Below are 14298 nucleotides of genomic sequence, written 5' to 3'. Positions count from 1 at the left end.
TGTCACGGATGGGTTTCCAAACCGTTTCCCACATAACGGCTAGGAAGTATCTAGGTCGACCAAGACATAAATAAATTTACGGATATGGGACCTAACCGTGATATTAACACGGCTAGGTTTTTCCCAACCGTGAACAGGCCACGGACGGGTTTCCTAACCGTGGTGCATTTTACGGCTGGCAGTTTCTAATCGTTTTCAATTTTACGGCTATGAAAGTTTATTTTTCAACATTTATAGGCATTTTCGGCTAGGTTTTGTGAAGCAACGACCTAGCCGAAAATGCCTGGAAAAAAATAATGATGTTGTTTTTTTCCTCATTTTTCTTAGATTAGACACATTGAAAGACTAACATTAATTCATAAATACAAAGTTATAAAAATCCATCCATCTCAATCCTTAACCAAAGAACGAAAACAGTAAAATGTCAAAGGCTTAGATAACAAAATATTCATGAAGTAAAATACTAAAAAGCGAGTAGATTATCATTACTTGATTCCTCCCCAGAATACTCTTGTAAAAACGCATCCAATCGTCCTCTTGGTCCCGTTCAACAACTTGTTCTACAACTCAAGCCTTTTTACCTCCTTTTCCCTTACCAGCTTGAGTGGGAGTATTTTTACCTCCACCATGTCCACCTCGAGAAAAAATTGTTCTACCACGGCCTTCTTTTTTTCCACCTCGAGCACTTGTTCCAGTACGGCCTCCTTTTTTGCCGCCTCTTCCTTGCTTTGATGGAGCTTGTTCACGGGGGGGGGGGGGGGGGGGGGGGGGGGGGGGGGTATCCGAGTCGTCGCTGGAAGAAGGAGACCTAGCCCTCTTATTTCTCCTTAATCAGTCATCTTCTTGAGGATATAAACCTCCTTTCTCAGGGAGTATTATGCCTTGGACTCGATTCCGAAGTAATCTTAGTTCAGGGACGGTTAATTTCTCTCCCGAATGAATCATACGGGTGATGTCCTTGGACACCCAATTAACTCGTTCTACCTATTTTTCATATCAAATACACTTATTCATAGCTAATAAACAATAAAAAATATTTATAAACAAAATTAGTAGTATCATCTTCTCCCATTCATTTTGTTTGTTTATCTCTTCCGCTGATTTTGAACTCTCTTTCTCCGTCTTCTTAAAATATTTTCGCGCCTCGGGATCCAAATTTTCCACATAAGGATGAGCCCACTCTTGATACCATCCCATGTAATTAATATACGCTTCGGAAGTCCCATGAGAAGCTTCAAGCCCTCTTTTACTCATTTGGTTTGCTTGTTGGGACCAGCATTCCAATCTTCGACCGACGGAGCTATTGCTGTTGCATAGTTCAATTTGACATCTTTTTCCTTAAACATGGAGTTGGCTGCGCTCAGTGGAAAACGAGATTCTTGAGGTATAATTTTCTGGACAATACCAATTTGGCGGAGCATTCTACGAGGATCCAAAATGACGAACCCGGTTGAATGAAACAAAGGTCATGTATAGGTCGCCACATTAGAAAATACTCTATCACCAACTTCCTCATCTCCATCCTCATCAAGTTTCAAATATGGATCAAATACCACATCATTAATTGTCAAAGCATCCAATTTTCTCTTCATTTCGACCATTTCATTCTCTTTTTTCTTGTGTTGGGTCCCGTTAAAGGGGTATCTTCCTCCTGTAGGTTTCTCTAGAGGCCATTTTTTATCCTGAGTAGGACTCAAGGATTTGAAATGGTCGTAAACCCATGACTATTGAACAAAAATTAATCAATTATACATACAAACCAATATATATAAGTAAAATAAATCAACATTTGTTATATTAACACAAAAATATACCTGGATAAGAGCAAGACATCCCATATTTGTGTTATGTTTCACCTAAAAGATTTGCAAAGATTCTCCATCACACTAGCAAGGAGGGCGATGCCCCACGAGTACCTAGGAACCTCGTTTGTTTCCAGATCGAGACTGAGAGTCTTCAACCAATGCAAATAACAAGAATTTACCTTATTTCCTGAGAAATCGGGAAAAAAGACGGTCCCAAGAGCGTGCAACAAGTAAGATATAGCCGTATGTCTAGCTCTTTCTGCATCCATCACGATCTCTCCATTCTTGGTCTTACGGTCAGAATCCTCAAACTGCTCCCTCAGACGAACCTGTTTAATCTTCCTTGACTTATTAACTGTTTCATAACGTTCATCCGGTTGTCTAAATTCCATTTTAGATCTGGGCGGGGCTCCATAACCAATCTCAAACTCATATTCCGCTTGATATTTGCTCAATCCAAAACAGTGGTTATCCAAGACATAAAGCTCATCATAAGGTAGAGTATTGTTAAAACCCTCATACACAGCCTTTCCTTCCAAAGCAAGACCGGCGATTTCCTTTGCATCATCCGGAGTCATAGTCATCTCGCCGAATGGGAGTTAGAAAGTCATGGTTTCGGGCCAGAATCTTTCTCTAAAATTACAAACTATCACAACATCATACGACTTCTGCAGCGCCTCGATTCCGGACCATAACTCCGAAGCTTTTACCAAAGCTACCACATCTGGATGCTCTGGATGTTCACCCTCCAACGGCCAAAACATTGGTTGTTGGTGCTTTAGATTAGGAACCACTTTATCGGGAAACTACAAATAATATAAAATTTTGGTTGTTACGATTGAATATCCATAATAAAATGAAAACAACATATATTAAGTTTGATTTATTACCTTTGCGGCACAGACTCTAGCATAAATGATGACTCGTAACCAATCAAGACGGAACGATCTTTTGGCAAACCCCAAGGTCTCCCATTCTTCTTTTTAGGTAAAAACTCCATAGCATCAATGATGTCTCTTACATTATCCTTTGGTGGATACTTCTTCTTTCCATCCTTCTTGTCCTCCTCAACCACTGCTTTACCTTTATCAAGAGAAGAACCACTAGAACTACCAACTTCAGTAACAACTACACCTTGATCAAGAGCATCACTAGAAGTGGCAACTTCAGTAACAGCAAGTCCACCTTCATTTCCTACAACAACAGTATCTACCTTGATTTCCTACAACAACAACATCTACACCTTGATTTCCTACGGCAACTCCACCTTGATTTACTAAAACAACTTCACCTTGATTTCTTACAGCAACTTCACCTTCATTTCCTCCAGTAACAGCAAGACTATCATTTCCTCCTGAAATTACACCTTCATTTCCTCCACTAACAGCAAGCACAAATTCACTTACTCCACCAACTACAACTTCACTTGTATTTCTTGCGTTTGCACCCAATGGTTTTCCGTGACGAGGTTGTGGAGTGGGCTCACTAGAAGGTGTTACTTGTATTGATCTTTTCTTCCTCTTTTCGTTTCTGTTCAAAGAAAAACCAGACAAGAATGCAAAAGAAGATAAGTCACAACGGCCGGGAAATCTTGACAAAACCCAGCCGACAACATAAAAACGCTTAGGATGTATGCAAAGTTCCAGAAGAAAATACAGTTACGGATGGGCTAATTATCAAACGACCAAGACGTAACCAAATAATATCTAGGAAAAGTGAAAAGTCCCAGCCGCAACAGAAATAACGGATGAGATTTCGATTTATCGACCAAGCCGTAAAAACAATAACGGCTGGGAAGTTTTATTTTCTCATTGCTTACTCATATTACGGATAGGAAAACCTAGACGTAACCACTACCGCTGAAACATGAATTCGAACACAGCTATGTATACGGATAGGAAAGTCCCAGCCGTGATTAAGTTTTTGCAGATGGGATTATTCTATATCGTACGCATCGACTAAATTACGGCTGGGAGTTCTTAGATTTCCCAATCGTGAGAATATAAACGGCTGGGAGTTCTTAGGTCTCCCAACCATGATACATATAAACGGCTGGGAAACAAACATATCCTAACCGTGATACTTATTTACCGCTGGGAAACAAAGAACTCTCGGCCGTAAATAGTTTCTGAAACTGTTTTTTCAGACCTAAAATATTCGAAACTTAATGAAAGATCGATAAAAAGCTTAACTAAAGAGTGGGTATTTCGATTCATACCTTATTGCTGTCATCTCAGGAGTCCGGGAGGCTGGGGAATCTCCTTCATTCAATTCCTTTTCATATTCACTTACCACTTCACTAGTTGAAGTTGGTTTCTCTGCTTCAATAGGAGGTTGATTCGACGAAGAATGACCTAATTTTTCCTTTGCTTTCATGCTTTTATACAATGAGTTTGATCGACGACGTAATTTTTTTGAATCGACGATTAATCGTTGATGAACGGAGAAGAATGGAAGAAGAAGAAGAAGAAGAAGAAGAAGAAGGGCAGAGAAGAAGAAAGGGAATGAAAATGAAAATCAGTTTTTTTTTCTTTTAATTCATTTGATTTTTCAGTTTTTTTTTACATTTAATGGAAATCAGTTGTTTTTTTTATTGATTAGATTAATCAGTTAATGCAAGTTAGAAGTGTTTTAAATGAAAATATATGATGATGTTTTTGAACTTTCACATAAATTTGATCTCCCCCTATACCATTTAGTCTCCACCTAGCATTTTAAGTCCCCAAAATCACACCCCCACAAAGCCCCAATAATAGGATTCAATATTTAAGGAAAATATTATTTCGTGTAAGATTTAGTAACATCATTTTGTTACAATAATATTCTCTTCTTTTTTATGTTTCTGGAAAAAATAAGTTTCCTTCCGTGAAACTCATAGCAAATTTTTTTGGTGTTCTTCGCAGGCTAACACGTTGAACTATCAGTATCAATTACTTTTCTTCCACTATAGATCCGCGATGGTTCGTATCTATAGCCAGTGCAGTGGTTATTTTTGGTCAATGAAAGATTGTTTTCCCATTGACAAACCAGTCTTTATCTTAACTCATTCAGGCAAGATGCTATCATGATCTTCTTGTACGGTATATCAATCATTAACCACAACAGATGCCATGATCCTTGACAATATGCTTTTGTTATTCATGAGCTATTTTTTTTTAATTAATTGATCACATCAATCATTGGCCGTTTGTGGTTTGTTAACACAATGAAGTGTGATGAAGTCCAATTATCATGTTTACAGTATTCATGATCTTATTATTCACGGGCATCATACACAACGTTTAAGTTGTTGCTTTCTTCCGTCAACAGTATGGTCAATATCACGCGGAAATCTCCCTCAATATCAGGAGTTTCGTCTTCTAATATCATCATTTTCCTGATCTTATTTCTAACGTTAGTTTTTCATCCAAGAAAACTATCTTACACGTCCGTCTCTATTTATCAACATGGACGATTTTTTATACAAGACTACATGTTGTTTGTATGTCTTACCTGAGTTATCTCTGTTTGTTGTCAACAAACCAAACCCATATCATTCTTCTAAACAATCTTCAAAGACCGTTATTCAATCAAGTCCATTTTACAATCACAAAAGTTTCAGAGACGACAATCATTCACTGTTGTTGGTTTGTCTATCATGTATTGCCTTGGTTATCAACAAACGAAGCACTCAACTAAGCCATTTTGAGCCCCTCAGAAAATAAAGACTACATGCTGATGTTGAGAAGGTCATTTTGCTGCTCTCCGTGTCCATACCACTTGAGGGGGTGTTATATCATGCGTACATGTTACCATGGGATTAAGGTACTAGTTAAACGAAGGCAAGTGAAGTGCAGTCAAGATAAGTGAAGTGCGGTCAAGTCTCCGTCTAGATAATAGGATCAAGTTTGTAAATCCTCTATTTTAGATAGACTAGTTTTACATAATCAGAGATACAGTTTCTTTACCTTCTTTATTCCTATCATCTATAAATAGGAAGAACCAAAGCGAATATAATTATCCCAGTAAATTAAGTCTGGAGATCAATCTAATTTACCTTATGGGGTTCTGTCAGTGGATGTGGGCGTTAGTGCCGAACCACTTTAATTTTTTTGTCTTGTTTATTCATGTTTTGATTGATTTTGCTTAATCGATTATCCGTCTCGATACCCATAATTTATTACTAACCCTCACTCAAGCATTTTTAGCTTAAAGTAGAATTGGTAAAATAGAGCAGATCAGATATATCTAGTGTTGCTGGATAGATGCCTGCTGGTCAACAGTTTGAATCCACCCTCTCCACATCTGAAATGATAACCTGCCGCAAAAAGAAACTCCGTTCACGAATTAATTGTAAAATTAATATATGAACCATTTGTTCTTTTATATGGCATAAAAATTAAGTTAAGATTTTGTAAAATATCTCATCTCTTGAATGATATGTACTTGATTTTGTGAAAGTTAAGGCTCATGCATGAATCAATTAATGTGTGTTTTTGTAACAACATATACTGGGGAATGCTTCTCACAATGAATAAAATGTGTACAACTATATGTCATAATCGGTGATAATCTCTAGTAAAATGCCTTGTTTATTAGAGAACATCATGTGCACCTCCAGTCCAGTGACATCCTCCTCGGTCCTTCAGTTATCAATTGATACATGCTTTATATCATTGCGGAGCCATTGGCCAAACAGCGTCATAAGCATTTCTCCTCGTTAATGCGATTGCGGCGCCGATACCACTTGTGACCATAATATCAGGATGCAATAACTGTCTACATATTACAGCAGAGTTGCTCTGGTAGATCTCCAAATTAATGATGATCGATTCTCGTTTAAACCGTTAAGAGGAATCAAAATTAAACAAAACACTTCAATACTCTCATAATTTTGTTACCTCATGAAAGTGTTCGATCAAGGTGCATAAACATGTTAGTCTGAGAGACTGAGATCTAGTATTTTCCCTAATGATACTATTGGGAATTAGATATTTTTGTGAATGGATATTTATTCTCTAATGTACCTGCTGTGAACCATCACGGATTCACGATTTTTTTTTTTTACTATAAGATTTGCAGTTGGACCATCCGACCATGGACATTGACTTCCATTTTGAATTTAAACAGTAATTTGATTAACATTTAGGCCAGTGTCCACCCATTTTGTTCAAGTTAAAATATAACAAAATTACTCAGATGCTTACAAAATGGGATCTAGGTAGAACAAAAATACCTCTGCTTATTGAATTACAAGTGAAATAAAATGAGACTTCACTTTGAGATAACTAAATTAAAAATGATATCCCTGAGGGTCATTAGGTGGAGGGGGATTAATTGAAACATTTGAGGAACTGCTTCCCCTTGATAAGAACAGTGGATTGGCCGAAGAAGATGCAGCAGTAGCATCAACTGGTTCTTCAATGATTTGAAGATTACCCAATTCAAACTTGAGACTCTCCAGTTGCTCCAGATTCATTTCCTTGATGGGTACATCCCACCCAAACAGGTCACCATCGGCTTTCTTAGCCTCAGCTAGTTCCTTGCCTCTCACTTGTGCATCTTCTTGCCTCTTAAGAGATGTGTTATATTGAGTGTCGATTTTATCATTTCTTGCATCAAGTTCTTCTTTGATGAGCGATTCTTCCCGAAGACTCCTCCCGTCTGCCAGAAAACGGTCAACCACTGATTGGACAGATGGTTCACCAAAAGAAAAAGGCGCTCCTGAAGGAGAAAAGAGAACAACGGCTGTCTCAGCAGCACATAAGGTGTTTAGTTGGCATGCTTTCTTAAATATACCTTCTTTTCGTTTCGTGAAGGTGGTCTGTCTGGCTACTTCCTTCTCGATTCTTTTCAACTCGATCTTTTTGCGACCATGGGTCTTTTTTGCTTTTGGTTTATCCATAGCAAATTAGCAATGGTTTTTCTGTTAGACAGATGAAGAAAATGGGAATGGTTTTTTTTTTGTTTGCGGGATAATGGGAAGTGGGTTAATTACTCCTTATTTATAGAGTGAACTTCTTCCGCAAATTTAATTTTGTGTAATGAAAAATATTAATTTGTTCTTGCTATATGTACATAACAAATTGAATTCTGCCATTTTTAGTATAATATCTCATTTCTCTTGAATGCTCTGTTGATTGTGAATGTTAAGGCTCGTGCATGAATATGTGCGTATATATCGGGCAATGAAAATTAATAGTGGAGAATATTATTTTTCCTAGCATTTTTAGGGGCTACTCAAAAGGAATTAGGGGCCATTCGTTTATTCTTAACCATTGAAGAGGGTTACGGGGTGTCTTAAAAATAGATAATTGTTTATATTGTGCTTCACCTTTATACTAAATCTAAACCTATATCCTTTATTTTCATAAACATATCATTCATTTTTTTTTCTCTTTTCTACCAATTGAAGAAAAAAAAATCATCATTTTAATTTTGATTGAAACCAAAGATCGTCGATCAAACAAATTTTATGATTGATTGTAAAGTTGAAACTTAGAAATCAAAAAAAAAAAAAAAAGTTAAACGAACAAAACGAATAAATGATAGTAGTTGTGATCCAAAATTAGGATTCGATTACTTGAAATCAAAAATTTGATCCGAAACTTTCTTGGATTTGCAGTAGCAGAAACATAATCGGTAGGTAACAATCTATTTTACCTACCGATTATGGTTGATGTTCTTGGATTTACAGTAGCAGAAACGTAATCGGTAGATAATAATCTATTTTACCTACCGATTATGGATGACGTTCTTAAGAAATGATGAACATCAACCAGAATCGGTAGATAAAATGATTGTTATGTACCGATTATTCTTGATTCAAAATATTCAAGTTTTCTGTACTAAAAATTAATCACAATCGGTGTATAATGAACACAATTAACTACCGATTATGGTAGTACCAAAGTTCGAAAATTGAAGAATTTTTTTCAAAAACTCATTTTGGGGCCAGTATATAATCGGAAGTTTAATTAACTTAACATACTACCGAATATGGTAATTCTCATTTCAAAATGCCACTATATAATCGAAAGTTACATTCACTTACCTTACTTCCGATTGTTATAATTCCAAAATTTGGAAATTAAGGATTTTTTCCAAAAATTCTCTTTGGGGCCAGTATATAATCGGTAGTTTCATTAACTTAAAATACTACCGAATATGGTAATTCTCATTTCAAAATGCTACTATATAATCGGAAGTTAAGTTCACTTACCTTATTTCTGATTGTTATAAATCCAAAATTCGAAAAATTAAGGTTTTTTTTCAAAAACTCATTTTGTGGCCAGTATACATTCGGAAGTCAAATTTACTACCGATTATGGTAATACCAAAATTCAAAAATTGAATACATTCGGAGGTTAGAGTAACAAAATTTACTACCGATTGTGGGAGTACAAGGTTAGAAAGTTAAAGGATTTTGGCAAAATCTCATTTTGGGGCCAATATACATTCGGAAGTTAAATTTACTACTGACTACGGTAGTACCAAAATTCGAAAATTGAAGAATTTTTGAAAAATCTCATTCTACGGACACTATATATTCGGAAGTTTAATTAACCCAATTTACTACCGATTATAGTCACACCAAAATTCGAAGAAAAAAAAAACTACTAAATTGTTGTTTAACTTCCGATTATTGAAGGGCAATTTTATCATTACGAAATTTTTTTGATAAGAGGTGGACTCTATTTAGGTTTCGGTGACCCTATTTTGTCTTATTGTTGGCCTCTAAATTCATTTTGAGTGGCCCCTAAATTCATTTTGAGTGGCCCCTAAAAATGCAAGGTTATTTTTATCTATCAACAAAGATTTTAAATTGTTGATTTTGCAAAACAAAATTTGATAAAGTTCGGAATTCGATTTTTTTCCATATTGTGGTTAGATATTTCTTTGCTAGCCTACGTTCAGTGACTAACTGAGCCAAGACTTCCTATCTGTGGCGGGGTCAGACCAAACCTCTTTTGAAAATGTACCAAAATTTATCATTCATTTTGCCATGTATATATGGAAGCTTATCATTCACTTTGCATCCAGAAAAAGCTTAATTTGCCGAAAACCCAATTCAATCTACACTAAATAGTTCACTTTGTCACTAGCAACACACAATCTAGAATGCTTCCATAATAATAATAATAAATTAATAACTAGATAAAGCGTATTACATTAACTAGTTGGAAGCCTAACAAGCTAAGCTCCAACAACGCACTACTACATGAATTGAAAAGGTTGTCGTGCTAACCTACCAGCGAGTCTCATGGATAACTTAGCCAAGAGAGCCGAAACGGAAGGGGGCTGAAATTGTGTCACAAGGAGGGCAAGCTAACTCTACCGTCCATGTTAATTCCTGCAATATTACGTCATTGGGGATTCGAACATATGACCTTCTGGAACGCATGAAACTTTGGAAAATAGGGATGACCAGCTGAGTTATGGCCCCGTTCTTGGGGCGGAAATACTTACCTAGAGACATTAATTAATTAAACAATTCGAATATTCAGGGCGGCTAATAAATAATTCGGATACTCGGGGCAACACTCAATTAAGAATGCTTCAAAAAAAAATTGCATTCAAATAGCTAAATTTAACTCTCTTACGAAACTAAAATAAAAAATCTTAAACAAACAACAAAAATTAAAAATATCCTAAAAACCGTTCCTCGCACAAGGGGTGCGACCTAACCAGTACAAAATAGTCCTTGCTAGTTTGAAGAGGAAGATTCTAGTTTTTAAAGTGTTTTTTTAGCTGTTTGTTTAGGATTATGCAATTAAAATAGAGCATGCATACTTGATTTATGGAGATATGCTACAGAGGAAGATGCACTTTAAAGAAGGATTGTGGATGAAAATATGGGTCAGGTGAGGTATATTGGATGGCAAAAATATCAAATGTTCTTATAGAATGTTTGGATGGAGGGCAATCATGAACTGTAAAGAAGGATTGTGGATTCAAAGTCAATTCTGGCGCTAATACTAGGTTTTGGGAAGATAATTGACTTTATGATAAGCTAATCAAAGATTGTTATCCTACTCTCTATGGTGTCTCCAGGTCTAAGAACATCAAAATTGCTGAATTAGGTGTTACTAATGAAAACAATGTCATTTGGCATCTTAGATTTCCTAGGAGACTTTTTGGTACAGTAGCTGAGGAATACAACATTCTTATTTAAGATATGGGATCTTTTTCTTTTAAGCATGATCTCGAGGATGAGTTACGATAGTCATTAAATTTTAAGAATGTGTATATACTTAAGTCCTTGTATGATTTTCTTCACCATTGTTGCTTCAGAACAGGTGGATGAAGTTGTTTTTCTTTCATATGGAGTCAGAAATACCCTCTCAAAATAGGGTTTTTTCCGTGGTTTATTGCTCATAAAAGGTTTCCAACCAGAGACTCTCTGAGAAGGTGAAAAATGGATGTTCCAGTTGAATGCGTCTTCTGCAATGCACCTGAGACAACCCGCCATCTGTTGTTGCATTGTAATTTCGCTAGGAAGATTTGGGGTAAGTTCATAGAAAAGTTGAATTGGTTTTTTTGCTATGCCAAAACATACTACTTCGGCTACCCAATCTTGGCATCTGAAACAATCATCTGTTGTTCAAACCATCATCTGCTATTTATGGAGTATTTGGCAAGAGAGAAATGTTAGGGTCTTCACAGACAAAATATGCAGCGAAATTGCAGTGGTGAATAAGACAGTGTATTGTCTTTATTCTTGGTCTCTGGTTGAGAAAGTCTTTGAGTATATATCTTCTGTTGATGTTATGAAAAACTGGCATTCATCTTTTTTTCATATGTATTAGTATGCTTTGATGTATGGTAGGTGTGTAGACCGTTTTTGCTTTCTGTGGGTGTAGTGTAGACTTTACTCTTTTTCTTTTTTGTATTTTTTTCTTTTTTTTTTTGCTTATCAATAAGACTCTTTTCTTTGCTTATCAAAAAAAAATAAAAAAAGTTTTTCTTTCTTTTTTATGAAGCACTTGGGTATTAAGTTGTTCACCTTAAAAAATGGCCTAGCTAGAACTATAGAACATTGGGCATACATATTATTTTTTCCCAGAGTACAGTATAATTAATTTCAGTAAATTAGTATCCTTGAACCAAAAAAAATAATTATTTTAAAGAGCTTTATTTTATTTTTGGCCGTCCCTTGCTTATAGGTTACAGTAGTTGTACCCATTTTATTTTGCTTACATTTTTTTTATCAATATGTGAGGACTAATATGGCCTCAAAATTAGCAATAGCCAAGTATGCAACTAAAACCAAAACGTTCACGTCCGGAGATATAACTGAGACTTCATTTCGAGATGTATAAACTTACAGCTAATGAGCCTCACGTCTATGGACAAACTAAAGTTCACGAGTGACTTCATATGAAGAGGTCAAAGAAGATGCAACACCGCTGGATGGAAATAGTTCCTCTAGTCAATCTTTTAACTGGATCTTAAGCTCACCCAAGCGAAGTACAAGCGTTTCTAACTGTTCCAAACTCAGTTCATCAACAGGTCTATCCCACCAATACTTACTGTTATTGTCTTTTCTTTCCTCCGCTAATTGCTTTCCTCTTTTTTTTTCAGCTTCTAGCTTCTTAAGAGCTTTGTTATACTCAATATTGAGTTCAGCAATTCTTGCATTACATTGAGCCGTAACCACTGCATCTTCAGAAGTATCCTTTACATCTGAAAGATAACGATCAATAACTGATGGGTCTCCGTAGGAGAAGGGCTGTCCTTCGGGTGAAAAGAAAATCAAAGTTATCTCAGCCCCATAAAGAGTGCGAAGTTCATTTCCTTGTTTGACAATGTTTGAACTGAGTTTAGTGAAAGTAACTTGTCTAGCAATTTCTTTTTCTAGCATTTTCGTCTCAGTGTTTCGACGACCTTTGCTCTTTTTTGTTTTTGACGACGATGCCATGGCAACATATCAGAGTGGTTTGAAGGTTATAGACGAAGCAAATGGAAAGAATCGTTCTTTACACATATATATATAGTGATTCCTCACACGATTTTAGTTTTGTGTAATTAATATATGAATCATGCGGTCGTTCTTTGTGCACAAGAAAATGCTATCACTTTTAGTAGTACACCTCATTTCTCTTGAATTTGGTTAATTAAGGCTTATGCATGAATGTGTGTGTTTTTCAATTACGCATACCGTGTAAAAATAAAAGGTTTCACCTATTTACCATCCATGATTCTCCTCAATCCCACCAATAGTAAAAAGAACTTACATTTTATAACCTTCTCAAAGGTGAGTATCTAAAACCCACTTAAAAATTGAAACCCTAGACAGACTGCTGCCGCCATAACCCACGGCCATTACCTTAATCATTCATACGATAAATGTTTAAATCCTAGCATAATGTTATTTTTACCAGTGAAAAAATCAAAATATTATGATCATAATAATTTATAGTTTGTGAATGATGAACGGATGAACCAAATGTATACATTTCTATGATGCGATCATTTAACTTTGGATCCAATTTTTACCTTTACCAACAATTTGGTTTTTGTATTTAGAGAAGACTAATTAACTATCCGTAAAGATGGGTCTATTATGAGAATTGACTCAGGTTTACAGACTTTAGGGTTTTCACAAGTTTAAAGTGATGAATTGAGCATCGTAGTACTTCAAATATATATACTTATGACAGCAAATTAAATAGCCGATGTTATTGGCCATGAGAATTGATAAATGAAGGTAGTTACAACACAAGAATGTATGTAGAAAACAAAAGTGAAAAACAGACGAGACAAGAAATTGTTGTGTGTTCATTGTCAATGAGAACTCCTATATAAAGGAGTTAGCTTACAAGAGATTATCTCCAATATCCTGACATAAGCAACATATCTCTTAAAGAAGGTAAGTAAATATTTACATCTAATACAAAAGATACAGGAGTATCCAAAAGATAATGGAATATACATCTAATACCCTCCCTCAAGTTGGAGCATGAAGAGACGAAATGCCCATCTTGAGAAGAAGATTTTGAAACTGCTGACGTCCCAAAGCTTTAGTCAGAATATCAGCTAGCTGAGAAGTAGTATGAATATAGGATGGAACGATAGTACCTCGAAGAATTTCATCACGCACAAAATGACAGTCAATCTCGATATGCTTTGTACGCTCATGAAAGACGGGATTATTAGCAATGTGTAACGCAGCTTGACTATCACAATGAATTGAAACTGGTTTTAGATGTCCGATACCAAAATTTCGGAGCAATCCTTTTAACCATATAATCTCACAAGTTGTGGAGGCCAAAGCACGATATTCTGCTTCGGCTGAAGAACGAGACACTGTGGTTTGTTTCTTCGTTTTCCATGATATAGGAGAACCGCCGAGAAAAATAAAATGAGCCGTGAGAGAGCGACGACTAATTGGACAACTAGCCCAATCTGCATCACAATAGGCCTTAAGAACGAATTTGGAATCAGCTCGAAGTAAAATACCTTGCCCAGGGCTAGATTTCAAATAACGCACAACTCGAAGTGCAGCATCCCA

At 36.1% G+C, this 14298-nt stretch overlaps 2 protein-coding genes across 2 annotated transcripts; both read right to left on the bottom strand.

Annotated features, from left to right (window-relative positions):
- Positions 1-7077: 7077 nt before the first annotated feature.
- LOC113291143 (agamous-like MADS-box protein AGL61) lies at positions 7078-7689 on the bottom strand. The gene has a single exon (XM_026540710.1). It carries the CDS (start codon positions 7687-7689, stop codon positions 7078-7080), a length of 612 nt encoding a protein of 203 aa, XP_026396495.1.
- A 4233-nt stretch (positions 7690-11922) lies between these two features.
- On the bottom strand, positions 11923-12714 carry LOC113285920 (agamous-like MADS-box protein AGL61). Its single transcript, XM_026534658.1, has one exon. The coding sequence runs from the start codon at positions 12703-12705 to the stop codon at positions 12217-12219; it is 489 nt and encodes a 162-aa protein (XP_026390443.1). The 5' UTR covers positions 12706-12714; the 3' UTR covers positions 11923-12216.
- Between the last annotated feature and the right edge of the window lie 1584 nt (positions 12715-14298).

This window comes from Papaver somniferum, chromosome 6 (assembly GCF_003573695.1).
Source record: "Papaver somniferum cultivar HN1 chromosome 6, ASM357369v1, whole genome shotgun sequence".
Taxonomy (NCBI): domain Eukaryota; kingdom Viridiplantae; phylum Streptophyta; class Magnoliopsida; order Ranunculales; family Papaveraceae; genus Papaver; species Papaver somniferum.
Note: the sequence above shows the minus strand (reverse complement) of the source record. Positions and strands in the feature narration are given on the sequence as shown.

Bases quoted from the DNA above. Each gene is read 5' to 3' on its own strand.
- LOC113291143 (XM_026540710.1), bottom strand. From the start codon at position 7,689: ATGGATAAACCAAAAGCAAAAAAGACCCATGGTCGCAAAAAGATCGAG.
- LOC113285920 (XM_026534658.1), bottom strand. From the start codon at position 12,705: ATGGCATCGTCGTCAAAAACAAAAAAGAGCAAAGGTCGTCGAAACACT.